At 59.2% G+C, this 14,667-nt stretch overlaps 1 protein-coding gene across 6 annotated transcripts in view; it reads left to right on the forward strand.

The window, feature by feature from the left end:
• ARAP1 (ArfGAP with RhoGAP domain, ankyrin repeat and PH domain 1) overlaps positions 1–13,713 on the forward strand; it is a 36,967-nt gene extending 23,254 nt beyond the window's left edge. For 2 of the 6 annotated variants that reach the window (XM_058045766.1, XM_058045769.1), the window contains 23 exons: positions 494–676; positions 1,630–1,804; positions 2,833–2,967; positions 3,202–3,337; positions 3,826–3,928; positions 4,016–4,211; positions 4,513–4,558; positions 4,765–4,928; positions 5,227–5,439; positions 6,283–6,388; positions 6,611–6,758; positions 6,962–7,045; positions 7,200–7,268; positions 7,421–7,538; positions 8,361–8,474; positions 8,847–8,989; positions 9,692–9,724; positions 10,561–10,643; positions 11,109–11,159; positions 11,542–11,605; positions 11,768–11,923; positions 12,856–12,893; positions 13,077–13,713. In XM_058045766.1, the coding sequence (XP_057901749.1) occupies positions 494–676; positions 1,630–1,804; positions 2,833–2,967; positions 3,202–3,337; positions 3,826–3,928; positions 4,016–4,211; positions 4,513–4,558; positions 4,765–4,928; positions 5,227–5,439; positions 6,283–6,388; positions 6,611–6,758; positions 6,962–7,045; positions 7,200–7,268; positions 7,421–7,538; positions 8,361–8,474; positions 8,847–8,989; positions 9,692–9,724; positions 10,561–10,643; positions 11,109–11,159; positions 11,542–11,605; positions 11,768–11,923; positions 12,856–12,873 (2,538 nt within the window). In that variant the 3' untranslated portion in view covers positions 12,874–12,893; positions 13,077–13,713. Of the gene's footprint in view, positions 1–493; positions 677–1,629; positions 1,805–2,832; positions 2,968–3,201; positions 3,338–3,825; positions 3,929–4,015; positions 4,212–4,512; positions 4,559–4,764; positions 4,929–5,226; positions 5,440–6,282; positions 6,389–6,610; positions 6,759–6,961; positions 7,046–7,199; positions 7,269–7,420; positions 7,539–8,360; positions 8,475–8,846; positions 8,990–9,691; positions 9,725–10,560; positions 10,644–11,108; positions 11,160–11,541; positions 11,606–11,767; positions 12,821–12,855; positions 12,894–13,076 lie in introns of those variants that run through there. The other 4 variants (XM_058045764.1, XM_058045765.1, XM_058045768.1 and 1 more) reach the window with 3 other exon arrangements.
• The last annotated feature ends 954 nt before the right edge of the window (positions 13,714–14,667 follow it).

Consider the following 14,667-nt stretch of genomic DNA (forward strand, 5'->3'; position numbering starts at 1 on the left):
CCCGGCATCCCCAGGGCTGCGGCTCGCACCGCCCCTTCTCCCCTCTCGCATGCACCCGTTCCAGCCCTGAGAGCTGCGGGCTGCTGGCAGAGCCCCGTGGCTATTGAGGAGATGTGCATCTCCTGATAAATCTCCCATTGGCATTGCTCAGCTGCGGGTAGCGGGATGGCAAGGGGCCACCAAAAGCGCTTTGAATCTGTCCTCATGGGTACCGAGCACCACCCCGCCTCCCACCGCTGGGTGCTGCTTTCCAGATGTGTTTTTCCAGGGCAGGAAGGGGAGCTGGCGGCTGTGGGGGCTGTCAGATGCTGCATGCCTACAGTGGGTGGGTGGGTGCACCTGCACCCTGCCCACCCCGCTGCCCACTCCCCTACACCACTCATGCTCTTCCTGTACCCCACTGTGTCTCCGGGCAGCACCCTGCCCCCAGCAAAGCCTCCACAGGCCCCAGCAGTGTGGTCGTATTGCCGTCTCCTTGTCATTGTTTCCACAGCTCTTCCAGCGGTTTGGCAACATAATGGCCAACCAGTTTTGGGCTGCAAATGTGCCTCCCAGTGAGGCCATCAGCCCCACCAGCGGCAGCCAGGAGAGGAGGCGCTTCCTCATCGCCAAATACCGGGAGGGCAAGTACCGTCACTACCACCCACTCTTCGGCAACCAGGAGGAGCTTGACAGGGTCAGTGGCCCCCAGGGATGGGCACCCGCTCGGGGGTTCTGCCTGAGCTGGGGTCCTGAGGCTCTTTGGGGAGTGAAGTCTGTGTCCAAGCAGACTGCCCACTGACCTCCCTGTCTATATCCCCCCCAGCCCCCATTGCACACCCTGTGTCCTCACTGTGCACCCCAAGCCCAAGTCTGGGGTCTCCAGGAAGGATGAGCCCACTGTGGGGACAGGGTAACATCTCTGCCGTGGGGTGTAACCAGCTTCATGTCCAGGCTGGAGAGCCTTGTCCGAGATGGGATCTCCCTACCACAGCCAGGCAGTGCCAGGGTTTACCTCTCCCTGGCATGGAAATTGTATTGGGTTCAAGCTCTGGGCTGGATGGGGCTTAGGGGAGCTGGTGCTGTGGGCACACCCCAGTTGAGGCAGCGTGACATGCCTCCCCAGGAGTACCTGGCCAGCACTCCTAATCACCGTTGGTGGCACTCATTCCCAGCGCTGGCTGTTGGCAGGGTGCCAGACCAGAGTGGTCACACAAGGAATATGACACATGGAATGCCATCCTGGCACTCTGGCTGCTGACCTTCGCCTCCTGCTCTGCCATGGCTTTGTCCCTGCCGTGGCTTCTGCAGTGTTTTTACAAGCGGTGGGGGTACATGGGGGGCCCGGCCAGCCGAGGGAATTCGCATGTGGGCTTGTTTGTTTTCCTACTCTGCCTTGGCCGGCCCGCCCCGCTGCCGTATGACTTCACCCCGGCTCCTTAAGGGAGGGATTCGCTGCCGGCTCCAAACTTTTTCTCCCAGTTTGAGCCTCCTTTGTTCTGACCAGGCGGCTGGGAGGCGGCTGGGAGGCGGCCGGGGGTCCGGCTGCTCGCTGAACTCTCCCGGCTCCTTTTGCCGGGGGTTTCCTCCTGCTTCTCCTCCTCGGTGGGAGCCATCAGCTTCAGCACGGGCCTCCTGGCTCTGCTGCAGGCTCTGTGTGCGGCCGTGACCACCAGTGACCTGGCAGAGACGCAGGCTCTGCTCTTCTGTGGGGCATCGGTGACCTGTGACACCGGGGACCCCCAGTGCCCAACGCCCCTGGCCCTGGCTGAGAGGAGCGGGCAGCGGCTGCAGATGGAGTTCCTGCTGCACAACAAAACCTCAGGTAAGGGCTGACCCCCTTGAAGCGCCACCATGAGCTCACACCCACGGACAGCATTCCTGGAGTTGCTGCTGGGCTGTTCCGGGGGACACAGCTGTGCTTTGAGCCGGTCCCAGCTCTGTGTCCTGCCCAGCAGCTTCCTGGCGGGAGGCTCTCCCTCTGCTGGCACTGTCGAGGGTCTGTGTACCCCGTGAGAGGGAAGAGAGGCTTTGGGAACCCCTACACCCCTGGGGGCTCAATGCCAGCTGGGAACATGGGTCTGAAGGCCAGCTGGTGATGCAGGCTGGCGTTGCAGGTACCAGAAGGGCTAGGAGAGAGTATTCCTATACCATTCTGGCATGCTGTGGGCATTCCAGGAAGGGACAGTCCTCTGTCAGATGGGCAGCCCCCACCTCCAACATGTCCCTGGGGCAGGAGGGCTGACCCCTGATGACCAGTCCCATTCTGCTGGCTGTGCACCCTGGCCCCTGAACGTGACTCCAGGAGGGCTGACAGCTCCCATGGGATTTGCACCCTAATACAGGCATTGGGCAAATGGGCAGGAACACTTGGGTGGGTGGAACAGAGGTGTGGGGGGCTGGCCAGCACCTGCCAGAGCTGTTATCTCCCTCCTTGCCTCGGCAGCCAAGTCTGTCCTGCGTTCCTGCGGAAGTTGGAATTTGCCCAGGTCTGGGGCTGGCCCAGCTCTTCCTGATGCGTCAGCACTAAAGGTGTCTGGGAGAGCTCTGAGGCCTCCCAGGCCACCCCAGTGAGCCAAAGAAATCCAGAGCTTGGGCTCACGTTGTTCCCATCCAGTCCCAGCTCAGTGCTTAGGGAGCGGCTTTGGGGAGGACTCAGGATGTGGAATGACTTCCAGGCAACCCTGGATTTGGATACCAGCACTGTTCCTTGCACCCCAGCTGTGCTGTGGTGGGAGCTTGGGGTGCAGCCTGTGAGATGCTCCTTGCACTGAGAGGGGGGAATCCCAGCTGCCTGGTGGGGCTGGGGGAGGAGGGCAGCTCCCCATGACAGACTGATCTCGCTGCTTGCAGAGCCGCCACGCCTGGAGATGGTGTGCAGTGAGGAGAAGCCCTACTCTGTGCACCTGCCCTCCATCACCCACAATGGCTTCCTCTACAAGACCCCCTCCATGGTCAAGCCCATCAGTGAGCGCAAGGGCCCAGAAGGTACATGTGTGAGACAGGGAAAAGGGTGCTGGGAGATTGATAGGGGAAATTGCACCCTCCTCTGTTCTCTCCGGCATTGAAAAGGTGGTGGGGAAGTGCAGCATCACTTGGTAGGCTGGTTTGGTGGGTGGTCACATCAGATGGGCACCCAGCAGTGTTCAGGCTGGTTGGGTGGGTGCCATGGGGCGGGCCAGAGCTCAGGGAGGCTGCTCAGTGCCCTCCTGTGCCATGCAGAGTTCAGCAGGCGGTGGTGCACGCTGCAGGACGGCGTGCTCAGCTACTACGAGAACGACCGTAACACTGTGCCCAATGGCGAGATCAGGGTGGAGGAGATTGTCTGCCTGGTGAACAACCCACTCCATGCCCATGGGTAAGGCTGCACTCCCTGGAGCACCCCCACAGCCCCTCTGTTCCTGCATGGCCTGGCATGGCTGCAGTGGGCCCCCATGAGGGCTGTCACCAGGGGACTGTAGTCCCCTACCCCACCAATGGCCCCTGAACTGATGGCTTTGCAAGGGTTCTGCAGCTCCTTTGGAGCATCTTTCCAATACTTTTGTAACACCTTTGAGACCTCTTTGCAGCTGCTTTGTAATGCCTTTGGAACCCCAGTCCAGCTCCTTTGTAACTATTTTGTGGCCCCTGTGCAGTCCTTATGTCTCCTGTTGGAATGTGTCTGGCAGTACAGGGATGCTGGACTGCCCAGGCCATAGCGGGGGGATCCCATGTTAGATCAGCCATTGTCAGAGTCATCAGAAGCCATGCAGCAGGATGCTCCCACCCCTGGAACACCCCTGTCACCCACCCAACTCTATCCCACCTCTGTGGATACCCAGGCTCTGTTTTTCTTCCCTCCTGAAGGATCGAGAGCACGTTTGAGGTGTACACCGAGGCAGATCGACTCTACCTCTTTGGGCTGGAGAGCCCTGCCTCTGCTCGAGAATGGCTCAAGTCTATTGCCAAGGTGGGATGCAGGGGCCTGGGGTGGCCCTTGGTGCTGGTGGCAACTGGACAGAGTGGTGCTGATGGATTCCTCTCCTCCCTGGCTCAGTCCTTTGTCCACCCCTGTGCTGAGGAGCTGCTGGCACTAGACTTTGAGCGGCTTGGCCGACTGCATTACAAAGGGGGTCTCACCCTGGAGCGTGCCCAGGAGGGCTGGTTTGCCCTGGTTGGCTCCACTCTCCACGTCTGCTCCGAGGATGGCCGTCGGCAGGAGCCCCTCCAGCTGCGCAAGCTGCAGGAGCTCTGTGAGTACCCCTGCCCTGCTGGCAGGACCCCCTGGCTGGGGGAAGGGTGTGTTCCCCAAATCTTGCTCTAGTGTACTCCTAGCTTTTGGTGGGAGGCTGGTGGATATTGCTCCTGTGGAGCTCAGGGTCCCTTGAAAGAGAGGGAATGCAGCTGCTCTTCCCCCTCTCCATCCTCTTCCCCCTCTCCATCCTCTTCCCCATCTCTACTTGTCCCGTTTGGACTGGAGCCGGACCTGTGGGTCTAGGGGAGCGGTGGCACCCCATGTTCCCGTAGGTGATGGCTCTCTGCCTTCCTTTCCAGCCATCCAGGGGGACCATGAGGTTCTGGTGTTGGTGGAGAGGCGAAGGTAAGAAGGTGGGGGAAAAGCCCCCCTCCCCCCAGCCAAATACCCCTCATTTGTTCTGGAGTGCCTTTACCCTCCCTGGCATGACTGTAGACCCCCAAAACTGAGTTGGGCTCACCTGCAGGCCCCCAGGGCCAGCCTTCCTGGGGGTTGCAGACATGCAGTGGGGTGTGGGGGCAGCCCCCTGCTGAGCCTAGGCCTGCTGGCAGGACGCTGTACATCCAAGGGGAGCGGAAGCTAGATTTCCTGGGCTGGATCCATGCCATCCAGAAGGCTGCGAGCAGCTCGGGAGACACCTTGTCGGAGCAGCAGCTGACGGAGTCGGACGTCCCGCTGCTGGTGGACCGCTGCATCGACTACATCACTCAGTGTGGTATGGATCAGGTCCTGGCATGCTGGCAGGGACCAGAGCGTGGCAGTCAGGTCACCCCACTGGTGTGGTGTGGCAGGCTGAGAACCCTACATGCTTGTGATACGTGATTCCCTCCCTCCCTGAACATCCAGCTCTGTGGGAGGGCTCCATCTCTAGCACGGCTTTGTCTCCAGTCACAGGAGCACCTGCAGAATGGGATTCTCTGTGGCACCTGGCAGTGTTTGATGGGGAGCTGGTGGGCCGGGAGTGGGGTCTGTCTCTTGCAGAGGGGGTCTCATTCCCATTGGCTCCATCACAGGGCTGACATCTGAGGGAATCTACCGCAAGAGCGGGCAGAACTCCAAGACCACCAGCCTGCTGGAGGTGCTGCAGCGGGATGCGCGCTGTGTCCGCCTCAAGGAGGGCGAGCACCACGTGGACGATGTTGCCAACACCCTCAAACGCTTCTTCCGTGACCTTGGGGATGGGCTCTTCACGCGGCGGTGGGCCCCAAACTGGCTGTGGGCAACCGGTGAGCCCTGGGGCCTGCTAGGGGGTGGCAGAGGAGGGGTGTGGGCCAGCCAGTTCTGTGCAGCCAATTTGTCCCCTCTTGGGTTAGAGAAACATGTCTGGGCTCCACATGTTCCCCTGTGCTGGGGTCTCAAGTGGTGGATGGGGAGTGGAGTGTGTTCATGCTGCCCCTGTACTGACTCATGCTCTGGCAAAGGTGGGGCTGAACCAGGGGAGACAGCCAGGTCCCCCTTAGTGCACCCAGCAGTAAAACAGACACAAGCTGTGGTGCCATGGAGCTGGGATGCTCTGGCCCCATGATGCTATGATGCTCCAGTCTCATTATGCTGAGGTGTTCTGTTCCCATGAATCTGGGGTGATCTAGCCCTCCAGAGCTGGGATGCTGTAGTCCCATGGAGCTGGAGTGCACTGGCCTCACAGGTCTGGGGTGATTCAGTCCCATAAAGCAGATGTGCTATCACCCCATGGACCTGGGATCTTCCAGGCCTAGGATGCTCAGGCACCTTGGAACTGGCAGGTTCCAACCCTATGGAGCTGAGATGCTCCTTCCCCATTCAGCTTGGGTGCTCCAGCCCCATGGAGCTGGGACAGTCTGGCCACATGGGACTGGAGTGGTTTGGCTCCATGATGCTGGGTTACTCTGGTGCCGTGATTCTGGGATGCTTCAGCTCCGGCACGCTCTGGCTCTGCACACCTGAAATGTTCTCTGGCCTCATGGATTTGGGGTGCTTCATCCCCACACTGGGACAGGAGAGGGGAAGTGAAGTGTGTGGAGGGGATGGTGTGTCCCTGAGCCCTAATCTCCACTTTGTGCTCCTCCATGTTCATTCTCTCCCTCTGGCAGCGCTGGAGGATGAGGGGGCAAAGGTTGGCGAGTACCGGCAGCTCTTGGCTGCCCTCCCTCCGGTGAACCGGGCCACGCTGAAGGCGCTCATCAATCACCTCTTCCGGTATGGCATCCACACCCTGGGCATCAGCCTCTCCACTGTGGGGTCCTTGGTGGCTCTGGGGTGTGGGAGAGCCCTTGTCCTTTCGCTCATGTCCCCTGCAAGGAAAGGAGAGGAGTCTGGGGCCAAGCTGTGCCTGATGCCAAGCATCGTGTCCTGCATGGGGGTTGAACAGAGGGGTCTGGGAGGGCTTTGGGGCAAGAATCCTGACAGAGTTTCCCACAGGGTCCAGTGCTTCTCTGGGGAGAACCAGATGAACACACACAACCTGGCCATTGTCTTTGGGCCCACACTCTTCCAGACGGATGGGAAGGACTACAAGGCAGGACGTGTGGTGGAGGACCTCATCAGTCACTACGTGGAGATCTTTAACGTAGGTTTACCCCTGAGTCCCAGTGTGCAGACATTCACAGGGAATGGAGAGGTGGAAGGAAGAGGAAGTCAGATCTGCTCTGTCTGTAGACATCTTGCTTTGGAGACAAGGGACGAGAGGACCATGTCTTTTCAAACCTTGGAAAGTGGAAGCCTGGAGCCAGAATGGTCTGATCAGCCCTGATGGCTTCTCTTCCCTGGCAGGTCAATGACCAAGAGATGAAGAAGCAGCAGGATGAAATCACAGCCATCATGAAGATGCGGGAGGCATCATCCAGCGGAACACAGGTGGGTCCTGAAGATGGGGATGTCTTCTCCTGGGGCCCTCAGTGTCTACTGTAGCATGAACATGCCCTGGGCAAGGGATGTCCACACTGGTGGGGGCGGATTTCACCCACACATGAGAAGCTGCAGGTTGAAACTCTTTACTGTTGCCTTCCAGCAAGCTGGTGACTTCATCTGTACTGTCTACCTGGAGGAGAAGAAGACAGAGACAGAGCAGCATGTCAAGGTGAGTGGTTGGGCAGAGGGTGCAGAGGGGACAGGGGTTCCATTGTTGTATGTCCAAGCCTCTGTGGTGGCATGGGGACTCATGCTGAGCTGGGTGTCTGTGGTGTGGGGATGGAAGGGCACTGACTGATGGAGACTTGCCCCCTCCCTCAGATCCCAGCCACGATGACGGCTGAGGAGCTCACCTTTGAGATCCTGGACCGGCGGAAAATCGTCATGAAGGAGAAGGACTACTGGAGCTGCTTCGAAGTGAATGAGAGGGAAGAGGCAGGTTGGTGCAGAGACATGAGGAGGAGAGAGATGGAGATGGAAGTGGGGATGATGTTAGAGGTGGAGATGGGGATACAGATGGGGATGAAGTGGGGATGAGGGTGGAAAAGATGATGGACATGGTGATGCAGATGGAGTAAGGATGGGTATGGGGATAGAGATGCAGATGGAGATGAGAATGGATATAGGGACGGATATGAAAAATCTCCCCTTGTGATTGCACCATGGAGCAGTCTGGGATGGCCTCAGGTGCTCAGGGGAGGACAGTTGCTCACCTCATCCAGCTTGCACATGGCCAAGTACTCCAGATGGGCTGAAGTTTGGGCCAGGACATCTGTCTGTGTCCTTGGGAGTTCAAGTGCCTTTGAAACTTTGATGGGGCAGGTGTCCAGCTTCTCTGGCCACCAAAGTGAGCAGCCCTATGTTGGCCATAGGCAGCAGCAAGGGAGAGATCAACAGAAACAGGATGAGAGCCTGGTCCTGTCTGCTGGTGCCTTGAGGTCCTGCTGCCAGTGGGTGGGGGTCAATCTTTTCTAGGTAACAAGTGACAAGAGGAAATGGCCTCAAGTTATGCCAGGGGAGGTTTAGGCTGGATATTTGAGAAAATTCCTTCAACTAAAGAGTTGTCCAGCCCTGCCACAGGCTGCCCAAGGCAGTGGTGGAATATCCCTGGAGAAATTGACAAGACCTGTAGGTGTGAAACCTGGGGACCTAGTTTAGGGGCAAGGCCATGTCAGACCCTCAGGACACAAGTGTGACACTCTCTGGATGGGAGCTGGCCCTGGGTGCCCTTCCTGAGACCTGACTGTCCCCTGACTTACAGAGCGGCCCTTGCATTACTCGGAGAAAGTTCTGCCCATCCTGCACTGCCTGGGCACAGAGAGTTACCTGGTGGTGAAGAAGCAGATGTCCATGGAGAACATGCTCCTCTACCTTGGTGAGAGGCAGGGCCATGGTCTGGGATGGCAAGGAATGGGATGGGATGAGGATTGAACACTGATGGCGATGCAGAGTGGAGGGAAGGGGATGGAGAAGGGGTTGACAGTGAGGAAGAGGATGGTATGAGATCCAAGTAGGCACCAGCTCAGTTAGCATGTGACTTGGAGTCCCCTGATACGGTGTCAAGGCCAAATGCTGTGCCCAGAGCAGTAGGGAAGCTGCTCCTGCCTGGTCTGGGAGTCGAGGGGCAATGCCAGGACTCTGCAGCAGCTGGAGGGCTGCTGTTACAGGGGGTGAGGGTCTGGCTGTGCCCTCCTTGGGGAACCTGTCCCCCCTGGGGGACTGGAGCCGCTCAGGCATTTGCCTCCAGCCAGCAGAGTGGGTGACTGCAAGCATGGCATGATGAAATTCCGGGAGGAGAGGAACCTGCTGGGGCTTGGGCTGAGCACTGGCTTCCATGATCGCTACTTCATCCTCAACCACTCCTGGCTGCGCCTCTACAAAGAAGTGCGGGTGAGCCCTGCCTTCTCCTTCCCCTCCTTCTCCTTCTCCTTCTCCTTCTCCTTCTCCTTCTCCTTCTCCTTCTCCTTCTCCTTCTCCTTCTCCTTCTCCTTCTCCTTCTCCTTCTCCTTCTCCTTCTCCTTCTCCTTCTCCTTCTCCTTCTCCTTCTCCTTCTCCTTCTCCTTCTCCTTCTCCTTCTCCTTCTCCTTCTCCTTCTCCTTCTCTTCTCCTCCTCCTCCTCTTCCTTCTCCTCCTTCTTCTCCTTCTTTGTCTCCTCCTTCCCCTTCCCCTTCCCCTTCATCTCCTTCCCTTGCCTGCCCCTTCCCTGGCCCTTCCCCTTCCTGCCCTTCCTTGCCCTGCCACACTGTGACTTTCTGGGGATTCCCTGAGGACACGGGACTCACGTGGGCTGACATTGCTCGGGCAGCGCAGGCAGCAATGGGGTTGCCATGGCACAGGCAGCTCAGGCAGCCAAGGGCGGTGTGGGCAGTGCCAGAACTGGCCCCTGGAGTGCTGTCACCCAGACCTGGAGCAGATCCCACAGCTCCTGGTCAGTGCCAGGGCTGAGGAGGGACATGCTGGCATACTGGCTGTGCAGTGACAGCCCCTCTGTGCCCCCAGTTCCTGGTTGCCCTGATGTGGCACTCCATTAGCACTCCAGGGCTGCAGGGAGGGGTCCCCCATCTCTGTTAACCCTTCTCCTCTGTTGAACAGAGCCTGAGGCAGCGGAGCCCCCCCTTGGAGAGCGTGAGTAGGGAGGGGAACGGGGGGCTCAGCTGGGGTGCAGGGGCTCCCACGCCCTCTGCCCTTACAAGTCTGCCCAGGGTTGACCTCAGATCCAATCCAGGGTCAGTCTCAAATCCAATCCTGCAGTACACATGTGCCAATCACTGGAACTGTCCCTGGTGCTCTCCCCATATGGCCCCTCTGGCTTGTGGGTCCCGCTGTCCTTCACTCCAGGCAGCCAGAGCTGGGTCTGGGGAAGGGACCAGAGAGGACAGGGATGGGCTGAGCTGCTCCCCCATCCCGCAGGCATTGGATCGGGCTCTTGTAAGTCAACACTGCTTGCATGTGAACATGGATGGAAGGTTCCCAGTGTGGGACCTGCTTCTGCATCATGGCAAGGCACAGCCAGCACTGTAAGGGTCCTCATGCTGTGCCACGATGGCAGTGGGACACTTAGGAATGTGCTCTGGGCAGAGTGGATCCAGATCCACCACTGCCATGGCTGTGGCCATGATGCTGAGGAGGGATATGAGGTGGGATCCCATGGGAAATATCTATTGCCAGACTCTCATTGAGACCCTGTCACAATGTGCAAGTGCTGCTCCCAGCTCAGGAGGCAACTGGCACTGGCTAGGGGGGCAGGCCACCTGTGTCCCTTTCCTGCTGCTACCTGTGGCCCTTGCCATGGGTGACAGACACATGCTCCATGCTGGGCTTCACCCTCCTCCCTGTCAACACATCGCTGCAGCTTTTCCTTCCTGCTGGGGGAGGACCCCATCCCAGCACCGGTGGGGACTGTGCTGGGTGGGCGTAGGTCTGGCAGCCACCAACCCAGTGCTGGTGCCCTGTTCCCCCAGAGTCACAAGCCAGAGAAGGAGTGGCCTGTCCGAAACCTGAAGGTCTACCTGGGCGTTAAAAAGAAGCTCCGACCCCCGACGTGGTGAGCAGCAAAGGGGTGGCCTGTGGTGCCGAGGGATGAGGATAGCCGTGGAGATGGGGACAGGGAAAATGACAGGGACAGTTTTGACTGCTGGACCCGTCCCCTGCTGGCCAGGCCTCCTGCCACCAGGTGTCAGAGCAGCCCTGTCGCTCGCTTTGCAGCCCGGTCCACCCAGCAGGGACTGTGCTGTCCCCGACATTGTCCCCACCCTGTGTTCGACACTGTCCCCACCTTGTCTTTCTCCCGAGCCCTGTTCCTGGCCCTGTCCCGGGGTGTGTTTGTGTGGCTGAGGGGATTTGCAGAACTGGGGGAGGGTTTGTGGGGCTGGAGCGGGCAGTTGCAGGGACAGTGGGGGGTTTGCAGAGATGGGGATGGAAGGGATGAGAGGGGTTTGCTGGGGTGCTTGGCCAGCAGAGGATGGCTGTGTGGGCTGTTGGGATTCATGTTTTCACTCCTCTCTTCCAGCTGGGGTTTTACAGTATTCTACGAAAACGAGAAGCACGAGAAGCAGCAATGGTGAGGAAAGGTGACACGGGATACTAAAGTTCTCCCTGGGACAGACAGACAGACACATGGCAGCTCTCTGGAGCCTTTGCTGTGGCAGGGGGAGATGGGGAATCGTAGAAATCATGAAACGATTTGGGTGGAAAATGACCTTGAAGATCATGCAGTCGCACCCTCCTGACCTTGGCAGGGACATTAGATGTGTGGAGACAGCCTGGCTGAGCACTCCTGGCCCCATACAGGTTCCCCCTGCCACTGTCCCCTTCAGTCCCCTGGGCTCTCATGCAGAGCAGCAGCTGAGGTCTCTGGAGCAGGCAGGTGTCCCTGCAGTGGGCAGAGGGGACACCCTACTTGCCACCACCACCTCCTCTGGCTGCTGACACTGTTTCCACAGGTACCTGTGCTGTGACACCCAGGCTGACCTGCGGGAGTGGTTTGCCACCTTCCTTCAGGTGCAGGTAGGCAGTGGGCTGGATGATCCCTCCCTGTGGCACCCCATGGGGGACAGCAGAAACCCTTTGGGGTATCCAAGCATCCCTAAAAACCAGCACCCCGGGGCAGAAGAGAGCTCCTGGGGTGGGTGAGTGCCTGGTGTGGCTGACTGTCCCCTCTGCCTGCAGAACGGGGGTGCCCTGTGGCCCTCGGAGCGTCCCAGGGCGCGGGTGGCGCGGCCGCAGCAGGATGCCAGGTTGGGTAACATCTCCCTCATCCCGCTGCGGGGCAATGAGAGCGAGATGAGGAACAGTGTGGCTGCTTTTGCTACTGACCCCCTAACTGTGAGTGATCTGGGGGCACTGGGTGCTCCTCTTGCAGGGCTGCATCCTCCCTGCATCACATGATGGGCGGGTCCTGGTCTCCAAACCTGGGTGGGGGATGTCCTAGTTCCCACTCCTGCTCCCATTCCTTATGTACTGCATCTTCTCCAGTGGTGGATCTGGAGGGGTGAGCTGATCCTTTGGGGGCTGCTGGAGTCTCCTGGGTCCAGGGGGTCCCAAATCGTGTGATGCAAAAGGAAAGGATGTGGCCATGCTCCTGCTTTTTCCTCTAACAGGGTTGGGTTTTCTGTCCTGGTCACAGATCACCTCCCCATCCTGCTGTCTTGTCTGTCTGCAACAGCTGTCCTGCCCATTGAGTGTCCCTCAACCATGCGGGTGCTGGTGCTGGACTCTTGCCCAGCCACGAGGCTGGTGGTGGGACAGAGATGATCCCACTGCCTCCAAGCCCATGGCTTGGGCCCTCGTTGCTGTTATAAACCAGGGGACAGGGCTGTGCCAGGGAAATCCCCCACCAGCATCAGTTGGGCATCACCCAATGAGTGCTCAGGGATGCCCCAAGGGCAGAGGGCAGCATCTTTGCTGCCCTGGAACTCCTGCACAGGCTCAGGTTTATAACAAAGGGCTGTGGGGAAGGCTCCAGGGGCTTTGCTGTGGGCTATGCTTCACAGTGTGCTTGTGGTGGTGTGGTCTGGTGCAGGGGACCAGCACACCAGGGCTCCTAGGGGACAGTGGGTGTCACCCACAATGGGGCCAGCATGGGAGGAGGTTCTGGGACTGAAGTGGGGTGACCTGGGGTGACCTGGGGCGACCATAGTTTCTCTTGCTGGGCATTTTCCCTGTGTCCCCCTGGGTGCCATGCTGCCAGTGATGTGCAGACACGGAGGAGGAGGAGGCTGAGGATGAAAGGTGATCTGTCTGCCCTTTGTCCCCAGCTTCTGCGGAACGTCTGAGCTGGAAGACTGACATGCCAGTGAGTTTCACCCTGCCTGCCTGCCCTGTCCTGATCTGATGACAGTGGGAGCCGATGGCTCTGTCTGTCCTATTGCCATCCTGGCTTGGGGACATGGCACGTGTCCCCAAAGGTGAAAAAAAGGAGTTGGGAGTGCCTGCTCTGTCCCCTTTGCTGACACTTTGCTCTCCACTTGTGCCACAGGTTCATCTCCAAGTGGGGCCGCCCTCGGGGTCTCGTGCCAGCCCCGTACTCTGGCACCTGCCAGGGTCCTGTTGCCTCCAGAGCCTCCACTGGGCCTTCTCACCTTCCACTGTGGGGACCACGGGCAGCCAGGAGGGCAGATGGCAGCGAGGCCATCCACACCCAGCAGAGCTGGGCTTGGGAGCTGTTGCCACACAGCCCACAGGATGTCAGCCCTGACTCTGTGCCCCAGCTGCCTTTGGCCACCACTTCTTTTCCCAGCTCCGGAAGGAGAAGCAGAGCCTGGCTGGGAGCTGCAGTCGAGGGCATTTGTGTTTCCTCTTCCATCCCCTATTTTTAAGTCTTTCTCCTCTGAAGTGATAAGGCAGGTGGGATCCCTTCCTGTGGGATGCTGCACTAGCCTTTCTCATGGGATGCATGCCTGGCCCCAGGCACTGCCATCATCCTACTCCCATCACTCCTGGGGAAGGGTCCCCTCTGTGCTGGGTAGGGCAGGATGACAAGAGCCTCAGTATTCACCCAACACTGGGGAGGGGGTGCCTCTGGGCTCTGTCCTCCACCCATCACGATGGAGATGGCAGGAGCGGCCCCTGTGTCCCACTGCCACCTCTTGACAATATTAAAGGTCTTAAGAAATGAAGTGGGAGTGTTCAGGTCTCTGCCAGCCACACAGGGCAGGGGGGACACTGAGAGCTGGAAGTGCAGAGGGACAGTCCTGGATGCACCTGCTGCGTGGTTGCCAGAGGATGGGTGCCATGGGGAAGGCAGTGAGCTGCCTTTTTGGGGACAGAGCAGTGGCACCCCAGTCCAACAATCCTCTGAGCCTTGCCAGTGCCAGGGTTGGTGTGTGTGCTGGACTGCCACTATAGATCACCAGGAGTGGGTGGGAGCTGCCAAGAAACACGTATGCAGGTGTGTTTCAGGGCCTGGCCCTTGCAGTGTGAGATACAATGGGCATTTCAAAGCCAGAGGCTGGGAGCTGTCTGGATCATGGCAGCCTTAGGAACTCCCCCCCATAGCCCATGGCTGATCCTGTGTCCTGCTGCTGCCTGCCAGTGCTTGTGACCTTGGAACTTGCCATGGAAACCCTTTGAGCTTCATCTCACAGCCATCGTGGTGGGGAACATCACAGTGAGTGGCAGAAGGTAGCTGGGACTCTGCTTTCCCTGGTTTCCAGGGATGTGGAATCCCCATGGATGTGGGGATGCAGGGCTGATGGGAGCCAGGGGTGCTGGTCCCCAGGGATGAAGGGATGCAAGGGTAACTGCAGGGCTGGAGCATCACTCCCTGTTAGTTGTCTGTGGCAGCCCTGGTGGGGGTGTCCCACACCCCCTCCTCACGCTGAGCCACCACAGGGGCTGTGGGTGAGTCATGCGTGGGAGCAGGAGGGCTGTCAATCACCTGCAGGCGCTGCCAGGCTGCAGGGTGGTGGCAGCGGGGCTGGCACTGTCACCTGCACTGCTGCAAGGGCTGGAGGAGCCACTAAGAGGGAGACAGAGGCAAGGGACCTGTGTCCCCCTGAAAACAGCCCCCCACAAGCCTCAGTTACACCAGTGTGTGGCTCAGGCCCCTCCTTGTTGTGGCAGGCTGA

This window comes from Melospiza georgiana, chromosome 2 (genome assembly GCF_028018845.1).
Source record: "Melospiza georgiana isolate bMelGeo1 chromosome 2, bMelGeo1.pri, whole genome shotgun sequence".
Taxonomy (NCBI): Eukaryota; Metazoa; Chordata; class Aves; order Passeriformes; family Passerellidae; genus Melospiza; species Melospiza georgiana.